Source organism: Theropithecus gelada, chromosome 2 (assembly GCF_003255815.1).
Source record: "Theropithecus gelada isolate Dixy chromosome 2, Tgel_1.0, whole genome shotgun sequence".
Taxonomy (NCBI): domain Eukaryota; kingdom Metazoa; phylum Chordata; class Mammalia; order Primates; family Cercopithecidae; genus Theropithecus; species Theropithecus gelada.
The window spans coordinates 103870508-103888755 of NC_037669.1; the positions used below are offsets into that span (position 1 = coordinate 103870508).

At 40.7% G+C, this 18248-nt stretch overlaps 1 protein-coding gene across 3 annotated transcripts in view; it reads left to right on the top strand.

Moving 5' to 3' along the window:
* The window catches only part of TBCCD1 (TBCC domain containing 1), a 24125-nt gene continuing 5877 nt past the window's right edge, over positions 1 to 18248 (top strand). The window contains exons 1-6 of one of the 3 annotated variants that reach the window (XM_025376960.1): positions 1 to 432; positions 6168 to 6546; positions 11671 to 11826; positions 15354 to 15720; positions 17040 to 17226; positions 17381 to 17878. In XM_025376960.1, the coding sequence (XP_025232745.1) occupies positions 6211 to 6546; positions 11671 to 11826; positions 15354 to 15720; positions 17040 to 17226; positions 17381 to 17878 (1544 nt within the window). In that variant the 5' untranslated portion in view covers positions 1 to 432; positions 6168 to 6210. Of the gene's footprint in view, positions 433 to 3204; positions 3277 to 6167; positions 6547 to 11670; positions 11827 to 15353; positions 15721 to 17039; positions 17227 to 17380; positions 17879 to 18248 lie in introns of those variants that run through there. The other 2 variants (XM_025376959.1, XM_025376961.1) reach the window with 2 other exon arrangements.

Below are 18248 nucleotides of genomic sequence, written 5' to 3' on the forward strand. Positions count from 1 at the left end.
ACGTCAGAGGGTCGCGCCGCTGCAGGAACCCGCTCTGCCCGAGCTACCCCGAGTCGTAGAAAATTACGTAATGGTAGGGGGCTGGTCCGAGTAAGGGCACCTGAGGTACACGAAATCCTCCCGACTCACCCACTTCCTCGAACTTTCCACCAATCAGGAGGCTCCTCCCCAGCACCAACCAATTGTGGGAGAGAAGTTTTCTCTGTGTTTCAAGTCTGGAATTTCATTCATACTCAGCTACGCGCCGAATGCGGGAGCAGAATGAGGGAACAGCGGCAGAATGAGCGGGGACAGTTATTCCCCAACTGTACATCGGACGCATTGCTTAGGACTCTTATTTTACGTTCTCCAAGCAACTCCATAAGTCTCGGAAAGGCGACAGTGATGACTGACCGACTTAAGTGCGGATTCGGCTTGCACCGCTTCTCAGTGGTGAGACTCCTTACTCCTCCCCTCCTCCCAAGTCTGAGCCTAAGTTTCTTTATCAACAAAACTAAGGCAAAGCACTTATTGGCAGTTCTGTGAATTTTAACAGGGAAAAAAAATCTGTAAATCGTCTGGCGTATAGTAAGCAGGCAATGAATAAAAACCATTATTACTGTTCGAGCATAAGTCTTTGATTCCCCGTCTTCCCCCCCGATTTTGCTCATCACAGTTACACAACACCTAGTTGATCAGGACAAAGCTCTAGGTGTTTTTACTCCTTTCATATATAAGCTATCCAAATCTTTACCTCTGAACTATACTTGAATCTGTTCACTACATCTCCATTACTAGGTCTCTGGATCACAGTGTATCTCTCACCTGGCCAGGGCCTCCTAACTGGCCTCCTTGTCTCCACTCTTAATATCTTCCTTAATACCTTCATATATGTTGCTCATCCCTGTCCCTCACTCCTTTTTTTTTTTTTTAAGGGCCGGGCGCGGTGGCTGACGCCTGTAATCCCAGCACTTTGGGAGGCTGAGATGGGCGGATCACCTGAGGTCAGGAGCTTGAGACCAGCCTGGCCAACACGGTGAAACTCCGTCTCTACTAAAACTACAAAAATTAGCAGGGTGTGGTGGCGAGCGCCTGTAATCCCAGCTACACGGGAGGCTGAGGCAGGAGAATTGCTTGAACCTGGGAGGTGGAAGTTGCAATGACCTGAGTTCCTGCCACTGCACTCCATCCTGGGCGACAGAGTGAGACTCCATTTCAAAAAAAAAAAATACATAAAAAATAAAAGTCAAATCATGTCACTCCCCTGTTTAAAAGCCTGGAATGGCTCTTCATTTGCACTTAGAATAAAATCCCAGCTCTATGCTAGTTTACAAAGCCGTTTATGCTTTGTCCTCTCACCTATTATGCTCCTAACCATGTTCCAGCAAAACTTGCTTCCTTTCTTTTTTGTATACACCAAGCACATTCCTGTCGAAGGCCTTTGTGTTAGCTGTTCCCTTTGCCTGAAACGCTGTACTCTCCCTCATGTCTTAACATGGGTGATTCCTTCTTTAACTCATGTATCAGCTTAAAGGTCACCACCTCAGAGAAGACTTCCCTGACCAATCAATCAAAATTAGCCCCTACTGAGTTCTTACTCTTACACCACCCTGTTTTCTTTTTTCTTTTTTTTTTCCTGAGACAGAGTCTTGCTCTGTTGCCCAGGCTGGAGTGCAGTGGCACAATCTGGGCTCACTGTAACCTCCGCCTCCCGGGTTCAAGCGATTCTCCTGCCTCAGCCTTCCGAGTAGCTGGGACTCCAGACGCACACCACCGTGTACGTCTAATTTTTTTGCATTTTTAGTAGAGACTGGGTTTAACCATGTTGGCCAGGCTGGTCTCGAACTCCTGACCTCAAGTGATCCAACTGCCTCAGCCTCCCAAATTGCTGGGATTATAGGCATGAGCCACCGCGCCCGGCCTCCTATTTTATTTTTTCATCCCTGGTCCCTAGACTGCACACACTGAAATGCCAGTTTCATGAGAGCATGAATCTATATTGTTCTGTTCACAGCTGTATAAGACAGCACCTTAGAACAGTGCCTGGCATGGAGTAGGTGCTGAAGTATTTTTGAGTAAAAGTTACTTGGATGGTGATCATTGCATGGCTGGCTTCTTATTCTTCAGGCCTCGGCTCAAATTTGGCACTACAACGTGGCCTTCCCTGACCCCCCCTCCCCCAATTTTCATAGCATTTACCGCTATCTGAAATTATCTCATTTTACTCCTTAATATGTATTGTCTATTCTCCCTGTTACACACTCCAAGAAAGCAAGGACCTTGTCTATTTTGTTCACTCCTGTCATTCTAGTATCTACCACTGTGCCAGACACACAGTGGTACTCAACAAATAACAGCAAGGTCACTGAGCTAGTAAGTGGCGCAGCCTGGATCCTAACCCAGGTCTGTGTAAATTTGAAGCCCCTGCTTTCAGGAAGATACCCAGTAGGGACAATGGAGGAACTAAAAAACAAAAGAGGAACTAAATTGCATTTTATGGTCTAAATTACCTTTGTATATTTAGGTGTGTACCTAAATAGGCCATAAACGAACTAAAAAAAGAAGGAAACGTCCAGAAATCCTCAAATGGAAGTTTAAAGAAAGGAGTGATGGCTTCTGCCCAGCAATCTGAAAAAGCTTCATGAAAGTGGAAACACAGAGGAAAAGCTAACAGAGATAAGGAGTTGACACTGAGGGGCTGTAGGGAGTGCCAGTCTCGCTTCAGACGCCCTGGGTTTGAATCTTGGCTCCATCTCTTGTGTGACTTTAGGGTTCTGTTACTTTCACCTTTCTACGCCCTAGTTTCTTCATCAGTAAAACTAATGTACTAAAGGGCTCTTGAGAACACTGAGGAAATATAAATTTGCTTTACACAGTGCTGAGACCATAGTAAGCGCTCTATAAATGCAAACTGCCATTAGTAGTATTTCTGATGAAAGTGTGCTGATCTTACCAGCAACTATTGGCTGACCACAGTTATGTGGAGCAACAGAAAGCTTCCTACTCCCCCTGGGTTGAAAGGTGCAACACCAGAAAGTGGTGGGTCTGGCTCCTGGTGCCACCGTCGCGGACTCTTGGCCCCAGCCCGGATTTTCTCAGGCGCTTAAACCGCAATCTGCCGCTCTAGCAATGGGGTCCGCCAGTTCTCAGTGGTGCGGGGCCTCGCGCTTGCGCAGTGGGCACGGCGGCGGCGGCGGCGGCGGCGGCGGCGGCGCGCGGGAGGGGCGGGCCCAGCGAGCGGACGCGGGTTGCGGCGGCGCGCGGAGAAGTGCGGCGGAGCGGCGCCTGCCTTAGCAGGTAATCGCGCACGGGCTGGCGCCGGGGAGGGCGGTGTGGGTCAGTCAGGCTGCAGGCTTGGGCCGAGGAGGCTGCCTTCGCGCTCGCCGCGTCTCGGGTCAGCTACCGACTCTGTCAGTGTGGGTGTCTGTGTTCCTGAAGTCTCGTCGCGACGCTGGGGCGGCCCACGCAGAGTCCCACCCGGGATCAAGTCCAGGGTGGCAGCGAAGCCCCAGTACAACTGCCTTAGACCCACACCGATCTTCCGACCTGAAAATCCTTAACCCCGGCGCACCGCCAGGGTCAGAACCCCAGTTTGTGTTTGTTTACGGGTTGAGCCCTCTCGACTCTCAGAGTTAGAATGGAGAGCTCATCCCTGGGATCTGGCTGTTGACAGGGGCTCAGTACCTCACAGAGCAGCCTCTTTACGTTTTGGAGAGAACCGAGGTCTTCCTCGCCTAACTTTCATCGTCTGGTTTTACTCAAAACGACGCCAGTCTCTCCACATTGGAAGACAGCTGCCTTTTGCCCTTCCACGCCCATCTTTTGAGTTTACACTCTCTGATTCTTTCACCTGGCGTCCTGTCTAAGGCTCTTTATTCTGGAAATTCTCTTCTGGATCCACTCCCGTTTTTAAGAGATTCTCCCAAAACTGGATTCCTAGAGTACATTTGTAGTAATGCAGTTCTCAAGTCGACCCGAATCCTAATCCAGGGCTGTGCCAGCTAAGTAGGTGTCCTTACGGAAATCTCGTAATTTCGCTAAGCCTCATTTTTTTCATCGAAAATGTGTACAGTCTTAAGTACTGTATCTCCAGGTAGTTGTGAGGATGAAAGGGGGTGAAGTATGCAAAATGATTAGCATGCTACCTGGTACATAGTAAGCACTTGATTGATGTCAGTTATTTTTCTGAACAGATGATTCTCGAGAGAAGCAGTTGGCAGGCCGGGTGCGGTGGCTCACGCCTGTAATCCCAGCATTTTGGGAGGCCAAGGCAGGCGGATCACCTGAGGTCAGGGAGTTCAAGACCAGCCTGGCCAACATGGTGAAACCCTTTCTCTACTAAAAAAATGCAAAAATTAGCCTGGCGTGGTGGCAGGAGCCTGTAATCCCAGCTACTTGGGAGGCTGAGGCAGGAGAATCGTTTGAACGTGGGAGGTGGAGGTTGCAATGAGGCGAGACCAGCTACTGCACTCTAGCCTGGGCAACAGAGCAAGACTCCATCTCAAAAAAAAAAAAAAAAAGAGAGAAGCACAGTTTTCTTAGAATCAAATGCAAAATATAATAATAACAATAAATTTTTTATCAGTCATATAATTCATTTTTTAAATGATTTTTTAGATTTTTAAAAAATGATGTTGCTAATGTTGAGGAGTGCACAGTGAAGTGGCTACCATAGTCAAAGGATGGTACAATTTGATAAAATCATTTGGAAGCAACGAGAATATATTTCACAAGCTTTAGAAATGTCAATTACTCCATTTCACAAAAGTACATCTGAAAATTTTCTCAAGGAAATAATTTGTAATGCAGAAAATATGAAGAAAGATGGTTGTGATAGCATTATTTACACTGGTGACAACATTTGAACTTTAGTAATGAAATTTTTTAACATACACAAAAATAGAATCAATGAGCCCCCCATGTGCCCATCGCCCCACTTCAGTAATGATCAGTATTTTGCCTATGTTGTTTTTGTGAAAAATCTGAAACCTAATAAAGTGTCTAAAAATGGGAGAACAGTTGAACAAAATGGGATACATTTGTTTAGAATACTGTAAATCTTTTGAAATAGTACAGAATTGTATATGTAACATCACAACTGTGAAAATTCAAAAACTAACATCTAATTTATGTGTAGAAAAAAGACAAGAGGCCGGGCATGGTGGCTCACTCCTGTAATCCTAGTACTTTGGGAAGCTGAGGTGAGGGATCACTTGAGGTCAGGAATTTGAGACCAGCCTGGCCAACACAGTGAAGACCCATCTCTACTAAAAGTACAAAAATTAGCCAGGCGTGGTGGTGGGCACCTGTAGTCCCAGCTACTGGGGAGGCTGAGGCAGGAGAATCGCTTGAATCTGGGAGGTGGAGGTTGCAGTGAGCTGAGATCATGCCACTGCACTCTAGCCTGAGCAACAGAGGGAAATGCCATCTCAAAAAAAAAAAAAAAAAAGAAAAGAAAAAGAGTAGAAGGAAATACGATAAAATATTAATTAGTTGCCCTTTACTTGAGGGATTGTGGATGATTCCCTGTTTTTGTATTTTATAAGCATTCCATAAAAATCATGTATCATTGTTACAACAAAATCTAAAAGTATCACACCTGAACTGAGCAGGGTAGAATATGCCAGAGTGGGTTCACTGTTACAGAGAATAAAGATGCTGTAACTCCTGATCTATTCTTGCAGTCTGTGTTTACATTAGCATTCTTGCCTGCTGCCTCACGTTAGCACTTCATATTGAGTTTATATGGTCAGCTAACATGTCCAGATCTTTAACCAACTGTCTTCTGTGTAAATGATTTAACTTTGTGAAATATATTTCCCTGATTTTGACCAGTGTTCCCGCTCAGAGTAGAAGAAGGTTTCCTGTGATAGGATGACTTTTTTCCCCTCATTCCTTTTCTTCCTGGGATCTCACTCAGACTTCATGCTTCTACACCCACTTCCTGAAACAAGGAGTTCTAACAATTTGAGTAAGATAATTTTGTTTTATCACAAATTTTTTTTCTCAGATTATAATGTGATCTGGTTAAAAAAACTGTTCTGCTCTTGGTTGATGTACTAGAGCTGCCTTTTAAGCTGATGATGTAATACATGCAACACAGTTGAGAGAGAGAGTCACCTTCCAAGAAAAAAATGCATAAATGAGACTTGTTTCAAATCAGTTTATGAAGAAACTTTATTTCCTAGGTATGCAAAGAAGCCTTTTCACCCAGATGTCCTTAGAGATAATATGGATCAGTCCAGCGTTCTCCTCTGGGTGAAAGCAGAACCCTTTATAGTGGGTGCCTTGCAGGTCCCCCCTCCATCCAAGTTTAGTCTTCACTATCTCAGGAAGATATCCACCTATGTGCAAATCCGGGCCACAGAAGGAGCTTACCCGCGCCTCTACTGGTCAACATGGAGGCACATCGCTTGTGGGAAGCTGCAGTTGGCCAAGGACCTGGCGTGGCTTTACTTCGAAATATTTGATAGTCTTTCAGTGAAGACACCTGAGGAGCGCCTGGAATGGTCTGAGGTTCTGTCCAACTGCCTGTCTGAGGAGGAAGTTGAAAAGCAGAGAAATCAGGTATGGATTGATATGTGGTTATATTTAATTACTTTTGGAAAGAAACCATTCTTTTTTAAATAAAAAATTTTTGTGTGTGTGTATTATAATTTTTACATTTTTAAATAGAGACAGTCTCACTTTGTTGCCCAGGCTGGTCTTGAACTCCTGGCTTCAAGCAGTCTTCCTGCCTCAACCTCCCAAAATGTTGGGATTACAGGCATGAGCCACTATGCCTGGCCCAATAAACCATTCTTAATTTTTGTATTAGCTGTAAAATTTTAGGTTTTAGGCCAATGGCCATTGTAATCGCAAGATATTATTTGAGTTGTAGTAGTTCCAGTTTGGCAGTATTTCATGTATTCAGTGAATTAGTCCTTACTTACCAGACCTTACTCACCTACTCCCAAAGCAGTAATGTTACAGGAACTCTGTTATTGAAAAAGGGAAAGATTTTACTGACTTTAAAAAGATTTTAGGGTGAACGAGTGTTATGAACAACTGATATGTTGCAGTCAGAGCACCTGACTATTTTAAAATGAACATCTGCTACATGATAGGATTCAAAGATGGTTAGAATAGCATCTCAGCCCTCATGGAGCTTATGGACTAGTAGAGGAAGCTGGTATTAAAAAAGAGATGCTATTTAATAGTGTGATATGTATGATAAAAGAATATGCAAAGTACATAAATTGAATAAAGACTGATTTATTTTGGTGAATCAGGAAAGACTTCACAGAGAAAGTATGTTAATCAAGTAGGCTGATTATAGTAACAGACAGCCCAGTATTTCAGTGGCTTTCATTCAGGCAGCAATCCAACACAGGTGCTCTTGGCTGGACAAATCTCTGGGCTGCTGTCATCCAAGCAGTGACCAGGGTTCCATGTTTCTGTCATTTGGAGTCACTATTAATCAGCTTTGTTAAAAGCTACTTTCATTTGTTAAGAACAAACAAATGTGAAATTCCAGTGGCTTACAGGGGAAAAGATTTATTTCTTGCCCATTTTACATGTGGGTTTCATTTTTGCTATGGCATTTGTCCAGGCTCTGTGTTTTCCCATTTAGGGACACAGGCTAAAGAAATAGCTTCTGTGTAGATCATTCTCGTTCTTGTAACAGAAAGGAGTAACAACAGAACGGAGGAAGCTCATGATGGCTCTTTTTAAATTCTTATTTTATGTATACAGCTCAATAAGTTTGGGGATAAGTATATGCTGTGAAACCATCGTGACCATCAAGGACACAGACATACCCATCACCCCCCATAGTTTCCCCCTCCTCTTTTATTCTTGTTATTTTGTGTATGTTCCTGTTAAGAACACTTAATATAAGATCTACTGTCTTAGAGAATTTTAAGTATACAACATATAATTGTTATCTCTAGGCAGTATGCTGTAGAGTAGATCTTCAGGACTTAATTTTCTTGCATAATGGAAACTTTGTAGCCTTCGACCATCACCTCCCCATTTCCCCCTCCTCCTAGCCCTTGTCAGTCACCTTTCTCTCTGTTTTTATGAGTTTGACTATTTTAGATTCCACATATACGTGAGATTATATAGTTTTGTCTTTCTGTATCTGGCTTATTTTACTTAGCATAATGTCCTCCAGGTCCATCCATATTGTTGAAAATGGCAGGATTTCTCTCTTTTATTTTTTTAGGAGACAGGATCTCACTCTGTTGCCCAAGCTGGAGTATAGGGATATAATCATAGCTCACTATAGTCTGGAATTTCTGGGCACAAGCAGTCCTTCCACCTCAGGCTCCTGAGTAGTTAGGACTACAGGTGTGTGCCATCACACCAGGCAAATGTTTGTATTTTTTTCATAGATGTCGGGATCTCACTGTGTTGCCCAGGCTGGTCTTGAACTCCTGGCCTCAAGTGGTCCTCCCACCTCAGCCTCCCAAAGTGTTGGGATTACAGGCATAAGCCGCTGTACCCAACATGATTTCTTTCTTTTTTGAGGCCAAATGGTACTCCATTATATATGCATGCCAAGTTTTCTTTCTCTAGTCATCCATCTGTGGACATTTAGGCTGCTTCTATATCTTGGCCATTATCAATAATGCTGCAGTGAACATGGGAGTGCAGGTATTTCCAGGATCCTGATTTCAGTTCCTTTGGATAAATACCCAGAAGTGGGATTGCTAGATCATATGGTAGTTCTATTTTTAATTTTTTGAGAAACCTCTATGCAGTTTTTTATAATGGCTATACCAGTTTACATTCTCACCAACAGGGTACCAGGATTCCCTTTTCTTCACATCCTTAGTAATACTTGTTAATCTTTTGTTAATAAGTGTGAGGTATTATCTCATTGTGGTTTTGCTTTATATTTCCCTAATGAGTAGTGATATTGAGCACCTTTTCATATACCTGTTGGCCATTTGTATGTCTTCATTGGAGAAATGTCTATTCAGGTCCATAGTCCATTTTTTAATTATGTTATTTGGTTTTTCTTGCTATTGAGCTGTAGGGGTTCATTATATATTTTAGATATTAACTCCTTACCAGATACATGGTTTACCTTTTCTTCTGTTGATTGTTTCCTTAGTTGTGCAGAAGCTTTTTAGTTTGATATAATTCACTTTTTTTTGCATTGGTTGCCTGTGCTTTTGGTGTCATATCCAAAAAATCATTACCAAGACCAATGTCAAGGAGCTTTTTCCTTGCTTTTCTCTAGGAGTTGTACCATTTCACCTCTTACATTTAAGTCTTTCATCCATTTTGAGTTGATTATATATGGTACAAGCTATGGTCCCAATTTCATTCTTTTGCATGTGTAGATCCAGTTTTCTCAGCATCATTTATTGAAGAGACTATTCCCCATTTTGTATTCTTGACACCTATGTGGAAAATTAGTTGACTATATATGTGTGAGTTTATTTCTGGACTCATGATGCCTCTTAAAACTTTTATTCAGATTTGACATAAACTAAGACTGCTTTCATTCCATTGGCTGAGGCATTATTCCCATGAAGATGGGAAGGTAAACCACCTTTCAGGAGATAAGGAAAATCCCATGGCCATGGGTAGGGCTGTATAAGCCTCTTAGAGAATTTGAAAGTAAACAATAGCAAATAATAATACAGTTTGCCACAGCCATGCCCATTGGGGCCTCTGAGTCCTTTTGCTTCCATTTCTTTTGGGAGTTTTATGATTAGGCTTGAAAGTGATAAAGATAAATTCATTCACATTCAGTTGCTGTAATTCATTTGTGCCATATCTAACTGCAAGGGAAGATGGGAAATGCCATCTAATTGCATGCCCAGGAAGAAGATAAAAAGTATTTAGTAAGCATCTAGCAGTCTCTGCCATATAGGGTAATATCTAAACAACGTTTTGGAAATTGAAAAGAAGTTTGTCAAGCAATGAAGAGGGAAAGGGCAGTACATTTATTCATTAATCAAATATTTATTATCTACTGTGTACTCAGTATAGTAGTGGATGCTGTGGGTATAGAGATGAATAAAACCTTCAGGAAGTTCCAGATTTTTTTAGTGCTTTTTATGTACCAGATGCTTTGCTAGTTACTAGGGGTATAAATGTGGAGAAGGCAAGGATCCTGTAGTCTCCATGGAGAAACAATGATAATGTAACAAATAATTGTTTAAAATGGAAGTATATATAAAATCAGGGAATTATGCTTACGGAAAAAAAGCCAATCCCAAAAGGCTACATATTATATGATTCTATTTACCTCACATTCTTGAAATGACAAAATTATAGAGATGGAGAACAAGTAAGTGGTTGCTAAGGGCCTAAGGAAGGGGTGAGGGGGACAGAGAAGTGGGTATGGCTGTAGAAGAACAACATGAGAGATTCTTCTGTTAATGGAAATGTTCTTGTATCTTGACTGTATCGGTGTCAATATCCTGATTGTGATACTGTCCTATAGTTTGGCAAGACAGGTAAAGCGTACATGGGATCTTTCTGTGTGAATTCTCACAACTGTATCTCAGTCTACAATTATCTCAAGAGTTCAATTAAGAAAGTAAAACGTTATAAAATATACAAATTCATGGGGCTTCACATTGACAGTTGATAAAATAGGTCTGGGTGATCCCGAGAATCTGTACTTTTAAGTTTCTCAGATGATAGTGTTTTTAGCCAAGTTGGGAATCAGGGTGAATATAGCTGTAGACCCAGATGTATTACTTTACTTTTTTGCCTCTCCTGTTTGGGGGTAGGTAGATGAGGGTAATCAGGAGCTTCAAATCGTGAGCTTCAACCACACCCTTCCTTGAATAAGAAATGGCTATACATCTATCAAACCAACACTGTTTTTGTCTTTAAGTCAAACACCCCTTTAAGAATTTGGTGAAAACCTGAGGCCTACTTCCTTAAAAAATGCACATATACCGAAGAATTACATACAATTTCAGGGATTGCACTGGTACCCTAAACTTTCTTGATAAGTTTATGAATCTTAAGTTAAACCTCTATGTCTTAACTTAATTTTCTTCTTACTTCATCTACTTATTTATTCAAATTACTAAGGTTGGGTTTTTTTTTTTTTTAACTGTAAGGTTAAACTTCTGAAATAATGTACTTAAAAAATGTATGTACTTCATCCTTTCATCAGTTTTGGGAGATAATTTCTGTAGCCATAGATGCTATACAGCTTTCTGTGAAGGTAAGTTATTCCACCTTAATTAGTTTTAGGAACTCTTGGCCAGGCACAGTGGCTCATGCCTGTATTCCCAGTACTTCGGGAGGCCGAGGTGGGTGTATCACCTGAGGGTCAGGAGTTCAAGACCAGCCTGGCCAACATGGTGAAACCCTATCTCTACTAAAAATACAAAAAATTAGTTGGATGTAGTGGGCACCGTAATCCCAGCTACTCAGGAGGCTGAGGCTGGAGAATCACTTGAACCAGGAAGGCGGAGGTTGCAGTGAGCTGAGATCGCACCATTACACTCCAGCCTGGGCGACAAGAGCAAAACTCTCTGTCTCAAAAAAAAAAAAAAGAAGAGAAACTCCTACATCTGGGTATCAGAGACATACATATCAAAACTAGCAATGTTTCTAAGTTTGTTTTTTTTAGGATCAGCCAACTCGTGAATTTACTATGTCTACTTAGTTGTTAGACTAGTGGTTGATGTTTTAAAACGTCTGTTCATCTTTTATTTTCTTCTTGGACAGCTTTCAGTGGACACCCTACAGTTTCTGCTCTTCTTATACATTCAACAGTTGAACAAAGTCTCCCTAAGGACATCTTTGATTGGTGAAGAGTGGCCTAGTCCCAGAAGCAGATCTCAGTCTCCTGACCTGACTGAAAAATCTAATTGTCATAATAAGGTACTCTTTATATCTTGATGTCATTCTCTAAAAGGGACAATTTGTGAGGGAGATGGTTCACTTGCATTAAAAATTATGATGGGATTTCTTACATAAGTCAGTGATTTGATGGCTTGTTTTGTTTTTCACTTTTTTTTTTTATTATAAAACAAAATAAGTGTGTACAGTCTTAATCAAAATAGAAATGGTTTCAGTTCCTTCACTGACAGAAAAATCACTTGCCTGATTTTTGGGCATGTCATTCACTATATTCAATTAGCATTCCCATTTTCAAAATGTTAATGAATGTGAATCAACTTATTTGACTAAGGATCATCAAGAAGATGTAGTGCTTGCAAAGTCTTTTGAAATCTACTGAAAAAAATTTATAAAAATATCTTCTCATGTAGTTTAAGTATAAAAATATCTTCTCATGTTGTTCAAGTTACATACGTGACAACCCAGAAGCTAAATTTAACTGCCTCACATTGTGAATTTTAGAGGATGTCTTACTGCTTTTTTTCTTTCTGTTTTTGTAAAGAAAACCAAAATATTTTTACTTATTCTTGTGTAAGTATTTTGAAAAACTTTAAGTAAAATGTAGACCGCAGTATTAATGCAATGTATAAAATGTATAAAAATTTAAAAATGTTCTAAAGCTAAGAAAAAATATCTCTTTGCTATTTGGAACTTTTATAATCTCCTTTTTAATAAATCTCTCTTCCTTTATATTCCATGATGCTATTACTCTTGGTTTTGCTTCTAACTTTCCCTTTTCACTATCTTTCATAAATTTCTCTCCCCTTGCCCTTACAAGCAGCTATTCTGTCTGGGGCAATTTTCTCTTATTCATTCAAGATAATTCTTTATATTCCTATGACTTCATATATCTCAGTGACTCCCAAGTTTGTCTCCTTCCCAGAGCTCTTGCTTTATACTCACCACTTTATATTCTGTATATTTTTTATTGAATTTAAGCTATAGCTTAAATTCAGAATGTTCAAGCCCAGATGTATTAGAGATGCCAGTCACTACCTCTCTCTCCGCATGCAGTTCCTGCAGAATGGGCACTGTTAGGAGATGTGTTTTGAGCCAAGGTAGCCTCCATTCAGTTCTGCCTCTATCATTTAATATCATTTAGTCATATGATTTTAGGCAAGTCAGTTAACTTCTCTAGGCCTTGGCTTCTCTTCTCTAAGTGGGGATAATAATGCGTATTTCTGAATGGCTATGAGACTTCAGTAATATATTAGCGTGGGACTTGTTAAGCACCAGTAAATGGTGACTTTGGTTTATACTACAGCATGACCTCTCGCAATAACTGATTGGACCAGTGATGGACACTTGAGTAGCCCATTTACTGCTATACATTTGAAATTGGCCAGATTTAAAGTGATGACCTTGGCCAGTCAGTTCCCCCAGGAAGAAATTATGCATTGGTGATAGGTGTTTGAACTGAAAACCCATTTGACATTGGGACTAGAACAGCCATCATGCTCATGAATGAACTGGAGTTATAAGGGATTAGAAATTCTGAGACCAAGTCGGGCAGATCACCTGAGGTCGGGAGTTCGAGAGCAGCCTGACCAACATGGAGAAACCCCGTCTCTACTAAAAACACAAAATTAACTGGGAATGGTGGTGCGTGCCTGTAATCCCAGCTACTTGGGAGGCTGAGGCAGGAGAATCGCTTGAACCCAGGAGGTGGATGTTATGGCGAGCTGAGATTGCGCCACTGCACTCCAGCCTGGGCAACAAGAGCGAAACTACATCTCAAAAAAAAAAAAAAAAAAAAAAGAAAGGAAAAAGAAATTTTGAGGTAATCAGAGAAGCACAGGTTACTTATAATCAGAGAAAAAGAAGATAATGGAACGGACATGCAGGTTCTAGATGGCTTTCCAGTTCCCGTTCTAATGAGGTTTGCCTCTACTTCAGTTTGGGAGACAACTGAGTGTCCATACAGTAAAATCTCCCTTTACTTGAGTTAACCTGTACTTCTTATGTGAGTAAAACTCACCCGTGTTCTCTCTCACCACTCATACCTCATTGTCAAGCCTTACTGATTCTGCCTCAGACACTTTAATTCTGTTGCTTTTCTTCCTATTGTCTAGGCTTTTTTATCAAATGACTTTTTTTTGCCTTGATTTCTAGAATTAGGTCCTGCCTGGTCACTCTGCTTTAGTCAGCAGTCCACTTACTACCACACTGGACTTTCCAAAATGCAGATGGATTATATTTATCTCCTGTTTAAACTCCATCAACAAATCCTCATTGTCATTGTTGTTTTATATTGTACTCCATGGAACCACCTCAGGGCCTACTTTGGGGGAGGGGGATGGGGTGAGAGGGAGGAATAGGTTGAGACTAACTCTGCTTTTATCTGTTTTATTTGTCATCCAGAGGAAAATTTATTAAAAAGAAAAAAAAAATACAGCTATTTAGAAAATAGTTTGAAAGTCCCTGGCATACAAAATAAAGTCCAGATGTTTTAGTATTTCATAAAAGGCCTTTCATGATTGGTCCCTGCCTACCATTTTAACTTCAGCTGCCACTTCCCAGAATGCTTCCTGTACCCCACCCAGAACTTGCAGTTCTCTAACATAGCAGGTACTTTTTCTCCTGTGGGCCCTTGATTATGTTTTCCATGCCTAGAATGCTTTTTGTCGTATCTGTTTGCCTAACTACCAACATCAATCAAGAATCTATTCAAATAGCACTCAGATACGATTTATTTTTCCCCAGATGGAGTTCGTTGTTTCTTTCATGCATATAGAACATCTTTACAGGCCTCTGCTGTAGGTCTTATCTCACGGTTATGGTAATTTATTTATCTTCTTACTACATAGACTCTTAAGTTCTGTGAGGACTGAAAAACTATGTCTTATTTAATTTGAATATTCATCACTTAACATTGTTCATGCCAAATAAGAGGGGTAAAAATCATCTGGCAGATGAATGGGTCAAATCACTGGGACATCTGCCAACTCAAAGCTTATTCCCAAAGTTATGATTTCTTAAATCTTGTCATAGTAAGATTGGTTGCCTCATTTCACCCAGTAGAATTTGAAATTCCTTCTGTAATTGCAAAAGGCAAATTAAGAAACCCAATGCTTCATTGAATGTCCATGATAGTTATTTTTATGTTTGATCTAAAATTTTTAAAGTATTTACTAGCTCCGTGATCTTGGGCAGGTTTCTTCTTTGTAAATTCATTTTCTCATCTGTAAAGTGGGCATCATAATGGCATCTGTTTTAAGATTATTGTTAGGTTTAAATATGTTAAAGTATGTTTAGCACTTAATGCCTGGCACACACGAAGGCTTATTTATTAGTATTATTTTTTAGTTAGTTAAGGTGGAGAGAGAATCTATTTACACCTATCACATACACACAAAAAAAACTTTATGAGGTTTATATAACTACCTAATTCCTTTTGGGAGATGAGGCAGAGTATAAATACAAAATAATTAAAATATAGAAATTTTAGATCTTGTAGAATCTCTTTATTCTTTAAGAGTGCTTTCTTTTAACTTTTTTTTTTTTTTTAGAACTGGAATGATTACAGTCACCAAGCTTTTGTCTATGATCATCTGTCTGATCTCCTCGAGCTGCTTTTAGATCCAGAACAACTCACTGCATCATTTCATTCAACCCATAGTAGTCTAGTGTCTCGAGAAGCTGTTGTGGCGCTCAGCTTCCTTATTGAAGGTACAATAAGTAGAGCCAGGAAGGTCTATCCACTTCATGAACTTGCACTGTGGCAACCACTGCATGCAGATAGTGGCTTCTCAAAGATCTCTAAGACTTTCTCTTTCTACAAACTGGAAACCTGGTTGAGGTCCTGTTTGACTGGGAATCCATTTGGTACATCAGCTTGCCTCAAGTCTGGAAAGAAATTGGCTTGGGCTCATCAAGGTATTTTTTTAACATTTTAATCCACAATAAATTGAATGACAAGTTAAGGAACGTAGTGTTTTCTAATATGTTAGTGATCACATGTCTTCTCTAGAAGACCTAAACAATACTGCTCCTATAAAAGAGAAAAAGGAATATCTGTCTCTTCTGCGTGACTTTTTCTCTCAAGGATTATACTAAAATATTAAAAGTGATGGTAGGATTACAAATTATTTTTATCTTCTTTAACTATTATTTTTCGAAATAACCGTATATTATGTACCTGGTACATATGTAATAAAAGTAAGCATATGTAATAAAAATGAACAAGAAATGTTTTAAAAGAAGAATAATAGTATACTCATGTGACCTCTCAACATTTCACCAGTATTGTTTACAAGGGTGTCCCACTACTGGCTTGCCGGGAAGTACAGTCTGAGAAGGCAGTCATGTAATGGTGTGACTGTGTTAGGAGGGGAACCTGCACATATTTTTCGAGTGTCAGTTTGTGCAACACATTGTGTGTGATAGGAAGATGTGCTCTCAGGTAGTTAACGATCTTAGAGTAAAGACATGAACTCAGGCTGGGCACAGTGGCTCACACCTGTAACCCAGAATTTGGGAGGCCGAGGTGGGCGGATCACATGGAGTTCGAGACCAGCCTGGCCAACGTGGAGAAACCTCCGCTCTACTAAAAATACAAAAATTAGCCAGGTATAGTGGTGTGCACTTGTAATCTCAGCTCCTCAGGACGCTGAGGCAGGAGAATCTCTTGAACCTAGGAGGTGGGGGTTACAGTGAGTGGAGATTGCACTACTGCACTCCAGCCTGGGTAACAGAGTGAGACTCCATCTCACAAAAAAGAAGAAAAAAAAAGGCATGAACTCAAATAGGATTTATGGGATAATGTGGCAAGTGAGGAAGGGTACAGAATTAATATTATGGTGATTTAGAGAGGTGAATTATGTTTGGGATGATAAAGTAAAGCATCTTGGAGGAGAAGATATTTGAGTTAGGACAGTGCTGCCACTTACTAGCCATATGACTTTAAGCACATTACTTAACTTAAAGGGTAGACACGAAAAAGTATCTTAGACTATAGGCAATCTTAAACGCATTATAGGTTTTAAATTTTTTTATAACAAAAATGAAAATTCCAAACATACAGAAAAGAATAGAGAATAGTATAGCAAATACCTCTATCCAAAGCCAAGATCTAACATTTTTGTCCCTACATGTGGTATCTAACTTGAGACATGTATACATGTAGACATATATAACCTCATATGTTTGTTTTTCTTTGATTTGAAACTGTCTCAAATTTATGTTTTCTTAAATAGTTGAAGGGACGACCAAAAGAGCTAAGATTGCTTGTAATACTCATGTGGCCCCTAGGATGCACCGACTGGTGGTGATGAGCCAGGTTTACAAGCAGACACTGGCTAAGAGCTCAGATACTCTGGTGGGGGCACATGTAAAGATTCATCGTTGCAACGAATCTTTTATATATCTGCTCTCTCCCTTACGGTAAGCACAGTTTTCATGGTGTTCTGACGTTCTGACGTTTTCTTTGGACTGTAACTGATTCTTTTTTTTGCCATCAGAGAATAATATTTTAGTCAAATCTTTAAAATCTTATTGTCATTCAGAGGAATTTACCTCATTTTTTCCTTTTTTTCAGATCTGTGACAATTGAGAAGTGCAGGAATAGCATCTTTGTCTTGGGCCCTGTAGGGACTACACTTCACCTCCACGGTTGTGACAATGTTAAAGTCATTGCTGTTTGCCGTCGTTTGTCCATCTCTTCTACAACAGCTTGCATCTTTCACATTCTGACGCCTACGCGCCCACTTATTCTCTCTGGGAACCAAACAGTAACTTTTGCCCCTTTTCATACCCATTACCCAATGCTAGAGGACCATATGGCCAGGACTGGCCTTGCTACAGTGCCTAACTATTGGGATAATCCAATGGTTGTGTGCAGAGAGAACAGCGACACAAGTGTCTTCCGACTTTTACCACCTTGTGAATTCTATGTATTTATTATTCCCTTTGAAATGGAAGGGGACACAACAGAGATACCTGGGGGTCTTCCATCTGTATATCAGAAAGCACTGGGTCAAAGAGAACAGAAGATACAGATCTGGCAGAAAACTGTGAAGGAGGCTCATTTGACAAAGTGAGTATTTTTTATTTTTATTTTATTTTTATTTTTATTTTATTTTATTTTATTTTTTGAGACGGAGTCTCGCTCTGTCGCCCAGGCTGGAGTGCAGTGGCCGGATCTCAGCTCACTGCAAGCTCTGCCTCCTGGGTTTACGCCATTCTCCTGCCTCAGCCTCCCGAGTAGCTGGGACTACAGGCGTCCGCCACCTCGCCCGGCTAGTTTTTTGTATTTTTAGTAGAGACGGGGTTTCACCATGTTAGCCAGGATGGTCTCAATCTCCTGACCCTGTGATCCGCCCTTCTCGGCCTCCCAAAGTGCTGGGATTACAGGCTTGAGCCACCGCGCCTGGCCAAAGTGAGTATTTTTTACAAGTAACAGTTTG